The sequence below is a fragment of the Triticum dicoccoides genome, chromosome 1B, assembly GCF_002162155.2.
Source record: "Triticum dicoccoides isolate Atlit2015 ecotype Zavitan chromosome 1B, WEW_v2.0, whole genome shotgun sequence".
NCBI lineage: Eukaryota > Viridiplantae > Streptophyta > Magnoliopsida > Poales > Poaceae > Triticum > Triticum dicoccoides.
The window spans coordinates 31315402-31328486 of NC_041381.1; the positions used below are offsets into that span (position 1 = coordinate 31315402).

A 13085-nucleotide genomic window follows, 5' to 3' on the forward strand; every position below is an offset into this window, starting at 1 on the left:
TCAAATACTTGTCTAACATTTTTTCAAATGCTTTTGAACATTTTTATATACATGTTCAACATTTTTTTAAATACTTGTTCAACATTTTTTTTCAAATGCTTAATGCGAGATAGGGGCGCCCAGATCCAACGGTGAATACTGTAGGCAATCGTGCGGCTGCGGTCGACCGGCCCAAATCCGGGACGGCCGACCGACACCTAGTAGTCTCCCGAGAAAAGGGAGCGGGGCATCTCAATTATTTTCCCCATTTCCTCTCCCCTTGTTCCCCACAGCAAAAATCCCCAAACTCGCCGCCGGCCGGGGAGACGGCCACAGGCGGCGCCGCCCCTGCGTAGTACCATGGAGAGGACCACCGCAGACCCAAGATCGGTGCGCCGCCACCTCTCCTCTCCCGGCGTCGCCCTCCCCGAGGATCTGATCGTGGGGGAGATCCTCGTCCGGCTTCCGGCCAAGTCGCTCTTCCGGTTCCGTGCGGCCTGCCGCTCCTGGTGCAACCGCACCTCCACGCACCAGTTCATCTCCTCCTTCGGCCGCAAGCTTCCTCTCGTCGGTCTGTATTCGAACCCCCTGAAAAGCTTACACGACAAATCTGGCCTCGAGTGTGTGGATGTTCTTGCCGCCGCCAACAACCTCAGATCTGTCCTCACTTTTGATTGCTACTCGAACTGGCTCTGCGCTTCCTTGGATGGCCTCTTGTTGGTGTCCTACGGCAATGGTCGCCACATTATCTGCAACCCTGCCACCCGGCAATCGATCCCGCTCCCTCAGCTCACCGGAGGAGTCGTTGCAGGCTTGTACTCGTCGCCCACCGCCGACAGGGGCGTGGAGTACCGTACTCTGTTTTCCAAGGGAAGACTCCCCATATGCAATCCCAAGTACTACATCCTCACCGTCGGCTCACCAATGGAGCCCAGACCCGTCCAGCTGCCTGAGGAACCCGACAATCTGAAGATAGCGTTGCTCCACGGCATCAACGATCCCACTCCAAGCCTGTGCCATCGGCCAACAGTTATGCTCAACAGCTGTCTTCACTGGGTGCCAGAGTCATGCCGTCATGACAAAGTGGTTGTTTTCGATACGGTGGCCGAGTCATTCAGATCCATTCAATCTCCGACTGCCGCCCAAGAAAATACTCGCTTGTTTGAGATGGGCAGTCAGCTTGGCTTCAGCTTGTACAATGGCAGAAGTGATACAGTGAGCATTTGGTCCCTGCATGATTACAACAATGAGATCTGGGCGCTAAGGCATTCCATTAACTTGTCAATGGTGGTCACATCCTCGATGAGAAGTTACATGATTCTCTCTGACAAAGGCGATGTGCTAATTTCCTGCAGAGGTTCTAGCCAGCTTATTCACTGTGATACTGAAGCAAATGTACTGAACCAGTTAACATGTGAACCAAGAGATCCAAGCGTCACTGGACATTGGTTCAAGGAGAACATTTCGAGGCATGATTTCTTCCAGAGGAAAAAAGGGCAGCGCCTGAGACAGCAGACACGCTTTCTCAAAGGCCTCTAAGAAGGTAATCCCCATTTCTCGATGCGTACATGCCTCTTTCCGTCTTTACATATCGCTTTTCTGCCTTTGGCTAATTTGAATCATTAGTTTATTCATATAAAGTGCCTAATTCACTAGGTTCATCTGTCTAATGAAGTCATAATTTGCGATACTGTAGAGGGTTCTTGGTTTCTGTGGACTTGGTGCTCCAATTTTTGGTTCAGAGATATTAGCTTTGATTCTGAATTCTCGGTTTCTCTGTGGGGTTCTTGGTTCTTGTGAGGGGCTTGGATTCTTGTTCAGACATACTAGCTCTTATTCCGAATTTTTCCAAAATAATTGTTGAAGAACAGGACATGGAGGACCTGAAACCTCTTCAGGAAGGTGTCCCTTCTCGTATTTGGTTTGTCCCTTCGTGCTTTAGCTATTGTGGTTTCAATGTGGTAGGGGAGCAGGAGTGTGCTCAAGGTTGCCTTTACTGGAGCTGTCTGTTTGATTAGCGTGAATGGGGAGAACTGACTTCTTTGTGACATATATTATACAGAAACAGCGTACATCCTATAAATTCTAAACTATGTCATCTTAAGTCAAGTGGTTTCTGATAGTTTTTTTTTGCGTGGATGGTTTTGATAGTTATTATATATTCCCATACATTAGGCACACACCCTGCAGACCCTATATGCTTGTTGTGTGCATATGTGTTGTTCTGGATGTCTTTATCGAATATGAATGTAGTTTACACAATGTACCTTTTGGTTCCCAAATGAACAGGACCTGTGATATTTCAAATTCCCATATCATTGTAGAGTCATTAAGTTAGGAAAGTGATATTGTCAGCTTCACGGGGGACATGGTACGCTGTGCCTTATGAGCACCACTATGAGCGACACGTCCGCTTCAGCTTTGTGCCACCATCCCGTGGGTCGCGCTGAGCTCTCGATGGTTGAGTCGATGCGAACCGACTCAGCCTGTTGTCTGTTTCATCATGACCGCCTAACGGGTCCGCTTGGGAAGGTGCCGTTTTGTACCCCGAGAGATTTAGTGTAGCAACTGAATGGTGTAGGCCAATGTGGTGCCCTCCAGGCCTATATTAGGAGAGGACCAAGGCCGTAGCAAGAGGATGGATCTTTTTTTGTTAGACTCTTGGGAAAGCTAGCTCTAGAGACAAACTCAACTGAAGGTTAGAACTAGGAGAAGAGCAAGAGAGCTATTGCGAGCAGTAGTTTGTAGCCACTCTTGTACACAGATCAAGAAGAGCAGGACGTAGACTGTTACACCTCGCGGTGGCTTTAACCTTGGTAAAAATCTTGTGTCTTTGTCGTGAATATTGCTGAAGTGTGTTATGCCTTGGTTGAACAACAAAAAGGGGATTAACCTTAATCCCTGATGTCGACCATCACACGTCGACATCTAGCACGCCAGGTAGGGGGCATGACTTCAGTTTCTTTGAACCCGATTACCTCAGCCATGTTCTTGCACGAATCTCGATGGCAACGTCAGCGACGCCAGTCATCACCAGCGCGCAAGGGTCCTCTCGGCATGGATGACCACCCTAGTGCATCGGGGAAGCCTAGTTGACTTCTCGCCGTAGGGTGACCGACAAAGGAACGGTCTAGGAGGTAGCAATTAACCATCCATGTTCTCCTTCAACGCCCTTCCTTTACGATGGTAGAGGAATCCCCCATGGGCGTTTGGCTCTGGGAGATTGCAGGTTTGGTAGGCGTCGCCCACCACCAGTTCACAGTCAAAAGTGCCCGTCGTAATTGAGATGACGACCTCGACTCCCTGGGGGTGCAAGACCGTGGCGTGCATCCGTTGAGGTGCTTCCGCACCCACTACGCGTCACCAGCTCAATGTATTGGCCCGAGAAGTAAACACCACGCTCCCAAGTATCGACGCGTCCTGACAGCTCAAATGCTTAGACATCTCGATCACATTCAACCGTGATGACCACCCCAGGAGCATGATGGGGTGGGACAACTTCCATCGGTGGTCCCTCGATGATTTGCAACATGAAGGTAACCAACATGTTGGTGGATGGAGGCGTGGGCCTCAACATCTTCTCCCTTAACATCTTCGAAAAGATGCAAGTGCCCCCAGGGCGCCTGCGACCGACGAAGTCGTTTAGTGGCGTCACTCCAGGGGTCACGGTGCCGCTCAGGCACGTGTCCTTGATGGTCACCTTCGGCACCAAAGATAACTACCGGTCGGGAAGCATCGTTTTCGACATTGCCAAACTCAACTTCTCTTACAACGACATCCTCGGGCTCCCGATGCTTGTAAAGTTCATGGCAGTAGCTCACTACACCTACCAGACGCTCAAATTGCCCAGGCCTCAAGGCTTGATCTCCATACCGGCCGATCTTCGGAGCTTCGTGCTCTATGCGGAAAAGCTGTATGTGACAGTGGCCGCTTCAGCCGACGACATAAGGATCGACCTGACTGCTCGGACCTGACCCAAAGAAAGTCTAGGCTTTCTTCTGACGGCGTTGCCATATTCAAGGAGACACCGCTCGGTGAAGATCTAAAGAAACTACTATTGACCTAACCTTAATTACTATAAAGTAGATAAAAGTAAACGACAATGTTCTTCTCTGCTTTTATTGACAGGGTCGGCGCCTTTATGTAATAGACAAGACTTGGCCAACAAGCCTGAATTCTATTCAAACTCTAATACAATCTCTAAATTGACTGGACTCTTTCCTAACAAAGATGCTTAATCAACTATTACTCTAATCAAGGGATAAGACTCCACGTTTGATGGGATCGTCCACATAACATCTGTCCCTTAAAAAGTAGCTTGTCCGCAAGCTATAGGTTGCCACTTGCCTTGGGTGCTACCATATGTGGAGCTATCGATCATAGTTATCAGCCTTGATGAAGTAGAGCCGCACACGCCGGTGGCCCCGAACATAAATCTTGTTGCAGTTGAAGGCCTTGGCGATGACGTTCTGCTAACTCGGTAGTAGTGAGGCACTGAACCTATTGTGGTGGGGTTGGCTTTGGAGTGGTTGATGACAAAACATGTTAGTGGCGCTGGTGGGGAAGGTATTATAGCTGTGTTTATCGCAGGAAGATAGCAGGGGCACAAGAGCCCGGTAGGACCAGAAGGCTAGTGTGGTGACATTGTTGGAGGGAAATGCCTCTGATCATAGGCCTTGACGAAGGAGGTTGCGGTGTTGAGGTTAGATGGTCGCTTAACCATCGGGCACCCTGCTGTGTACAGAAACCATTGTTGGGACAGTGTTCCCGGCTCATTGTTGCGCCACATGAGCGCTAGAAACTTGCTGGTCTAGTCGACAATCGAGGAAGTGAATGGCAAACGTGCTAACTCGCTCAAAGGATTTCGTGCGGAGTGATGGCCCAAACCGAACATGCAAGCTTCCTTGAGCTGCTCCCATGTTGGCATGCCGAAATCGCGCTCGAGTTGTAAGTACAAGAACTGAGTGTCATTGGTGAGGTGGTACGTTGCAGTCCAGACCTTGTCAGCTTCGGCCGTGCACTGTGAACGAAAGAATTGCTCGCACCTATGGAGCCAACTCAGAGGATCGACCGAACCATCATAAGTAGGGAGGTCGAGCTTGTGGAAGTGAGGTACACGTGAACCGAAACCTGAGCCGAGGTGATTGTTAGGTTGGAGCGAAAGGGAGCAGATGGGCAGGGTGGATCCACAGATGGCTTGTGCAGGGGGCGCAACCAGCGACGTATGAAATCGGTTGGCAGGTGGAGACATGAAGATGGCAGAGGCGGTGGTGAAAATCTTCTGCTGCTACTGCTTATGGTAGGGCTGCTGTTGGTAGGTGGGTGGCAACATTGGGGTGGGATTTGGGGTGTAGGGCCAGGGTGCCAAATGGTCCAGATTGATATTAGAGGGTGGCTGCGATGAGTAAGGAGATGGCTGGAAGTGGTAAAAGCCGGTGGCTGATGGTGGTTGGTAGCAAAAGTGACGGGGTGGTGGGGGTGGGCAATCTGCTTGGCAAGGTCTGGCGGCGGCGACGATTCCCCCGCTGGAGAAGGGAATTCCAAAGGCGCTGTTCGCGAGGGGTAGCACCAGGGGCGAGTCGTCACCGGCGAGGAGGGCCTGGCCTTCAAAAGCGGCTGCTGTAGTCATGGAATCTGGAGGTGGGTGCAAGTCCATCAATCGTTGCTTGAGCGTTTGCAAGCGCTGCACTAGCCCGGCGAGGAGCGTCTGGACCTCTACTCGTTGGAGTGCGAAGGCCTCCAATTGCTTCGTGATGATCTTAATTCGCTCCACAATCTTGATCTCGATTTCTTTGTCCGCCATCTAGATGGATTTGATACAAAATTGGAAGACCTACTACTGACCTAACCCTAATTACTGAAAAGTAGATAAAATTTAACGACCATATTCTTCTTTGCTTTATTGAGAGGGGTCTGACCCTTCATATAATACACAAGACTTGTCCAACAAGTCGGAAATCTATTCAAACTCTAATACAATCTCTAAACCGACTGGACTCTTTCCTAACAAAGACGCTTAATCAACTATGACTCTAATTAAGGAATAAGACAACATGTTTGATGGGCTGGTCCATATAACAAGATCCCGTGAGGAACGCCCAAATTGGCAACCGACTCATTGCTAGATAGGAAAGCGTGTTGGGCGTGTTTTGTTGGATATTCTTGGGGTCCCCGGGGACGCGATCGAGCATCGCTTATTTGTGTGCCCAAGCGCATGGCCTATATGGCAAAAGACATGCCGACAAGCACTCGAACGAAAAGATATCATTCTAGCAAAAGTGGATAGACTATGGAAGGCACGCTTCATGCGAGAGGTGATCCACCCCAGGTGGTTTGCCAACCCCGTCATTACCCTGAAGGCCAACGGCAAGCCGAGGATGTGCGTGGACTTCACTGACCTCAACAAGGCCTTCCCCAAGGACCCTTTTCCTTTGCACCACATCGACCAGATTGTGGACTCGACGACGGGATGCAGTCTCTTGTGCTTCCTCGATGCATATTCCGGGTGTCACCAGATTCGCATGGCTAAAGAGGACGATGAAATGACAATGTTCATCACCTCGGTGGGAACGTTCTGTTACATTCACATCCCTTTTGGCTGAAAAAATGTTGGGCCTACTTATCAGCGAGCCATGCACATTGCACCAGTCCAGATAGGTCACAACATTGAGGCCTACATTAACGACCTCTTCGTAAAGACTAACAATCAAGCCACACTCCTCAACAATCTTGCAGAAACCTTTGACGACCTTCGCCGTGTGCACATGAAGCTTAACCTCAAGAAGTGTGTTTTCAGTGTGCCTTTGGGAAGCTCCTTTGTTTCCTTGTCTTGAGCAGTGTCATAGAAGCCAACCCCGGGAAGATCACTGTCGTTGATCAAATGCGTCCGATGACGTGCCTCAAGGATGGGCAGTGCCTCAGGTTGCATGGCAGCTTTGGGAAGATCCATCTCCAAGCTCGGGGAGCGAGGCCTCGCTTTGTTCAAACTCCTTGAGAAGCTAGGTCCATTCGAATGGACCCCATAAGTCGAGCAAGCTCTACAAGGCCTCAAGCAGTGCCTCACCTCTCCGACAATCCTAGTGGTGCAAAAGCTGATGAACTGCTATTACTATACATCGCGGCCACTCCCCTGGTCGTAAGTGTCGTCTTGGTGGTGGAGCAGGAGAGGTGGGGTCCAAGCTCAGGCCTGAGCCCGCATCTCCTGCATCCAATCAAGCTGTTGGGTCCAAGCTCCAACAGCTTTTGAGATGGTAGCCGATTGCGATCTAGCAATAGCTCAAGCTCCCGTCCAGCCCCGAGCCCGAGCTCCCCTCTCCCAGCCTCGGGTTGGTGGGGGTGGGGGCTAGCTAGTCAGGGAGCCCGCACAGGCTCCCCTACTTCAAGGATGTCGTGTACAACGACCAGTCTACTTCATCAGCGAAGTCCTATGCGATGGCAAGTCACGATACCCGCAAGTCAAAAAGCTCCTCTACGCAGTCGTAGTAGCATCAAGGAAGTTGTGACACTACGCAGTCTTAGCGGGCATTCTCGAAGGATGTATGTAGAGTCAACATGATATGTTCCAAGCTCAAGCCAAAGCGTGCAAGGAAACGAGCAAGCCGGCGACCATCTGCACGCACCATCTCACATGGGGCCTCTGTTCAAAGTACCAATGCTAACACGCGACATTACTTGGTCGAACAATGGCATTCTCAAGGCGAATATAAAGATTGACCCAAACAAGCAGGGTCAAACAATTAACCAAACCGTGCGAAATAACAACATACAAGGTTTCATTTACAAGCTCAACCTGAGCCCTCATCACATGTTGGTGCCCTCTTGATGATACCTCGCAGGTCACAGGCCCCAACAGTGTACTCAACATCCTTGCTGACCTCTTCAAAGAAAGACTTCGGGTGCCGGTCTCCCGGACGTTCCACACCAATGGCCCAAGATTCATGTTGGCATCATGCGCCCGCACGTCGACAAGCACCTGGCGGGCTCCCTCATATGCTCCAGAGAAGAGCCAGCCATCCATCTGTTGCGGCGACCTGCCAAGATGAGCCAACACACTGTCGAGGTCGGATTGAAGCTCCGGACCCTCACAGAAAATAGTCCCAACAGTGACCCCAAGCGTGATCGGCATATTCTTCACCGTTCTGCGACCTCCTGGAGCCTGGCATTAACACTGTCATTGTGGATCTTCAGGCGCGGTGCTGCAACACGCATGCAACATACGCGTCAAGCAAGCACTCAGACACAGACACGAAAGAAGCCGAAACAACAAAATGCTTACCTTGAGCCGCGGCAACAAGATCCTGGCAGTGCTGCTGTGCCTCGCCCAGCTGCGTGGACATGTCACCGTTAATCTTCTGGAGACGAGCGACCTCCTCATTCCCACAGGCCAACTTGGTCTGAAGGCTGAGCTCCTTTTTAAGGGCCTCGAGCTCATTCCGAAGCATGCGCTACTGCTCTTTACCTCCTTGCAGTCCACCGCACAAGGCATTGCACCCATGTCCAGTTCATCCTTGGCAGCATTCATGGCCTGCTCAGCCTCTGTACTAGCCTTTGTGGCCTCGTCAAGGTCACGGCAGATAGCAACTGCCTCCTCGCGAGCTAACAGAAAAGGAAACAACATAACAACGAAGGCCGCGGAAAGTGTGAATAACAACTGACATGCCAGGAAAAGACCGTTACCTACAAATCGCACCATCAAGAAGACGCAGTATCCCGACACTGGGCGTCCAGTTCCTCCTGCAAGCTCGCAAGCTGGACTGCAAGCTCATAGTTTTGGTCAGCGAGAGGCTATAACTATCAACGTTAGAAGGCGAATTAGATGAGGCGGACAAGCACCAAAGGAACCAAGCCCGACATCCTAAACGGAGTCGCACTTGGCCTCGGGGGCTACTACCACCCAGGAGGTAAAACAATCAGCTTGTAACCAGACTCCGCCGAAAACCGCACATTCCGCATAGCGGAGCAAAGATACTTCAAAGCTTTGTCAGCGCCACCTAGCGTCATGGCGAGCTCCTTCGGAACATGGAGTCTGTATTCCCTGGCCTCTAGGAGAAAAGAGGGAATCCCGGATACATCAAGATCCAGCTTAGCCCTCTTTCTTCAGGGCTCCAAGCCAGATGCGCTAGCCCGGAGCGGCATGGTCGCCACCGACTCCGGTGAAGGGCAACATCTCCGACGATAGCCTCCCCCGCGGCAGGCTGCACTACCGCCTTCACCACAGGATCAGCGACCGCGCCTTCGGATTGTGCCTCAAGCATGGTGGTCGGTGGGCTCACCTCTCAACAACAGGTGAGCTCGCCTCCTTGCCCTCCACCGCGGCCTTCCCCGTGGCCCGACAACAACAGGTTGGGCGGAGGGACCTGTGCAACACAAAACATCGCGTTTTCAGAAGACACCGTGAGCACAATGGGAGCCGCCATGAAAAAAATGACCAAATGTGCTCACCTGCAGCAAGACTACCAGCCTCCACTGGCGTGGCCTCCGAGTGTTCGGGCGCACAAGGCAGGGTAGCCAAAGCAAACGATGTGATGGCCGTGGACACGGTGGGGCCTGCAACAGTTACGACCTACTTACTGGGAGGTGCTGCCCTGCCAGTAGCACAGAAGTTAGCAAGAATGCAATCAAGGGTGGCAACCTGAACTTTTGAAAACAAGCTTATCGGGGTGCATCCACAGAACAAGCTTACAATGGTGGTCATGACCTAGATCGCATCCCTCTGCCTGTAAACCCTAGCCTCGGCCGTGGATATAAGGGGAGGCTAGGGGGCTCTAATTCCCATCTACTCTCTTGTAGAAGAACTCTTGGTAGAAATATACATCTCTCTGTAATCCCTCGCACAAGGTATACCCACCATGAATAACAATAGCAAGCAGGATGTAGGGTATTACTCTACCATGGAGGGCCAAACCTAGGTAAACCACCCGTGTGACCTCCGATCTCTGACTTCCTGCTAAGCAAGGGATTTGACGGTTTTTTGCATTGTCACCTACTGAAAACAGATGCAAAGAGAGCTAAATGGCGCCTCACTACTCGCTTCGTGGCTTTGCTCGTCGGTGATGCTTACTGCAGACTTCCGCCTCTAAAAGCCCTTGGACAATGGACGAGCCGGACGACAGCAGGGCACATAGGGCGGTAACAGGCTGAAGACGCACTCCCATCGGCGATTTGCACGTGGTTTTCAGATCTGGCCTCCGACACCACCCAACGAAGGATCTCTGCCATGTCAATAGGAGGCCCACGCTGGTCCCATCCAGAAGCACTCTTCGGGGGTGGCCTCATGGTGATTCGCAACGCCAAAAACTTTAGTTCCACCTCGACCCTCTCATCGGGTGCACAGATCTCCTGTGTCGAGAGGTCTCCCAGGGTCGGAGAAACGTGGGCTCGCGCATGCGTCCAACATCTCCGGCCTTGCCCTGGACCAGGCGGCATACACCTCACGAACCCAGATCGCTTGCGCCAACCGCAGCCTCATCAACAACTCTTCCCTTGCCCTCGACGCAACCCTGGGAACCGGCAATAACCGGCAACGGCCTGAGCGACCTTGCCCATGCCGGTGGCAGAGGCGGAGGAAGAAAGAGAACCACAACGGCGAAGTGGTGTCATGATCGTGTGGCAAAAAGTGCATAGAGGATGCCTATGGGTGGAAGATGGATTGGAACGGCCTTTTGAGGAGGCAAAGGCGCAGGCACCAATCCTGTGAGTAAATGCAGGGCACGACTTCCACCACTATCGTGATTGGGAGAATTAAGCGACAGTTTTTACCGCGCACGAAGACCAAGGCGAGCGCCTTTTCTCCCACAATGATGAGCTGGCACAACAATGGAGGCGCCTCCACTTCTACAGGAATGAGCTGGTGCCCGCTCCAGCCCATCAAGAATGGGCGCTCCCATTGGTCTTGCCTTCTTCGTGGCGCTCACAGTAGCCCCCGGCCCTGACACATAGCCATGGGTAAAAAAACCTGTCTTTGTTATGAAGTTTGCTGAAGTGTTTTAGCCCCTGGACAACATCAACAACAACAAAGCGTTTAGTCCCAAACAAGTTGGGGTAGACTAGAGGTGAAACCCATAAAATCTCGCGACCAACTCATGGCTCTGGCACATGGATAGCAAACTTCCACGCACCCCTGTCCATAGTTAGTTCTTTGGTGATACTCCAATCCTTCTGGTCTCTTAACAGACTCTTCCCATGTTAAATTCGGTCTACCCTGACCTCTCTTGACATTCTCCGCACGCTTTAGCCGTCCGCTATGCACTGGAGCTTCTGGAGGCCTGCGCTGCATATGCCCAAACCATCTCAGACGATGTTGTACAAGCTTGTTTTCAATTGGTGCTACTCCAACTCTCTATCTCGTATATCATCATTCCGGACTCTATCCTTCCTCGTGTGGCCACACATCCATCTCAACATATGCATCTCCGCCACACCTAACTGTTGAGCATATCGCCTTTTAGTCGACCAACACTCAACGCCATACAACATTGCAGGTCGAACAACCGTCCTGTAGAACTTGCCTTTTAGCTTTTGCGGCACTCTCTTGTCACAGAGATTGCTAGAAGCTTGGCGCCACTTCATCCATCCGGCTTTGATTCGATGGTTCACATCTTCATCAATACCCCCATCCTCCTGCAGCATTGCACCCAAATATCGAAAGGTGTCCTTCTGAGGTACCACCTGCCCATCAAAGCTAACCTCCTCACACCTAGTAGTACTGAACCCGCACATCATGTACTCGGTTTTAGTTCTACTAAGCCTAAACCCTTTCGATTCCAAGGTTTGTCTCCATAACTCTAACTTCCTATTTACCCTCGTCCGACTATCGTCAACTAGCACCACATCATCGGCAAAGAGTATACACCATGGGATATCTCCTTGTATATCCCTTGTGACCTCATCCATCACCAAGGCAAAAAGATAAGGGCTCAAAGCTGACCCCTGATGCAGTCCTATCTTAATCGGGAAGTCATCAGTGTCGACATCACTTGTTCAAACACTTGTCACAACATTATCTTACATGTCCTTGATGAGGGTAATGTACTTTGTTGGGACTTTGTGTTTCTCCAAGGCCCACCACATGACATTCCGCGGTATCTTATCATAGGCCTTCTCCAAGTCAATGAACACCATATGCAAGTCCTCCTTTTTCTCCCTGTATCTCTCCATAAGTTGTCGTACCAAGAAAATGGCTTCCATGGTCGACCTCCCAGGCATGAAACCAAACTGATTTTTGGTCACACTTGTCATTCTTCTAGCGGTGCTCAATAACTCTCTCCCATAGCTTCATTGTATGGCTCATCAGCTTAATTCCACGGTAATTAGTACAACTCTGAACATCCGCCTTGTTCTTGAAGATCGGTACTAATATACTCCGTCTCCATTCTTCTGGCATCTTGTTTGCCCGAAAAATGAGGTTGAAAAGCTTGGTTAGCCATACTATCGCTATGTCCCCGAGGCCTTTCCACACCTCAATGGGAATACAATCAAGGCCCATAGCCTTGCCTCCATTCATCCTTTTTAAAGCCTCATTGACCTCAGACTCCTGGATTCGCCGCACAAAACGCATGCTGGTCTCATCAAAGGAGTCATCCAGTTCAATGGTAGAACTCTCATTCTCCCCATTGAACAGCTTGTCGAAGTACTCCCGCCATCTATGCTTAATCTCCTCGTCCTTCACCAAGAGTTGGTCTGCTCCGTCCTTGATGCATTTGACTTAGCCATATCCCTCGTCTTCCTCTCTCGGATCTTGGTCATCTTATAGATGTCCCTTTCGCCTTCCTTCGTGCCTAACCGTTGGTAGAGGTCCTCGTATGCCCGACCCCTTGCTTCACTGACAGCTCGCTTTGCGGCCTTCTTCACCATCTTGTACTTCTCTATGTTGTCTGCACTCCTATCCAGGTATAGGCGTCTGAAGCAATCTTTCTTCTCTTTAATCGCCTTCTGCACATCATCATTCCACCACAGGTATCCTTATCTTCGCTTCTCTTTCCCCTGGACACTCCAAACTCCTCCGAGGCCACCTTACGAATGCAAGTTGCCATCTTCATCCACACATTGTCCACATCCCCTCCTTCCTCCCAAGGGCCCTCCTTAATGACCCTCTCATTGAACGCCTG

General features: G+C 50.9%; 1 protein-coding gene across 3 annotated transcripts in view; it reads left to right on the forward strand.

Moving 5' to 3' along the window:
* The first annotated feature begins 252 nt into the window (after window positions 1–252).
* Window positions 253–13085, forward strand: part of LOC119317415 (F-box protein At5g49610-like) — a 17331-nt gene continuing 4498 nt past the window's right edge. Inside the window, exons 1-2 of one of the 3 annotated variants that reach the window (XM_037591877.1) lie at window positions 253–1522; window positions 1676–2290. In XM_037591877.1, coding sequence (XP_037447774.1) covers window positions 340–1518 — 1179 coding nt within the window. In that variant the 5' untranslated portion in view covers window positions 253–339 and the 3' untranslated portion in view covers window positions 1519–1522; window positions 1676–2290. Of the gene's footprint in view, window positions 1523–1675; window positions 2291–13085 lie in introns of those variants that run through there. The other 2 variants (XM_037591872.1, XM_037591868.1) reach the window with 2 other exon arrangements.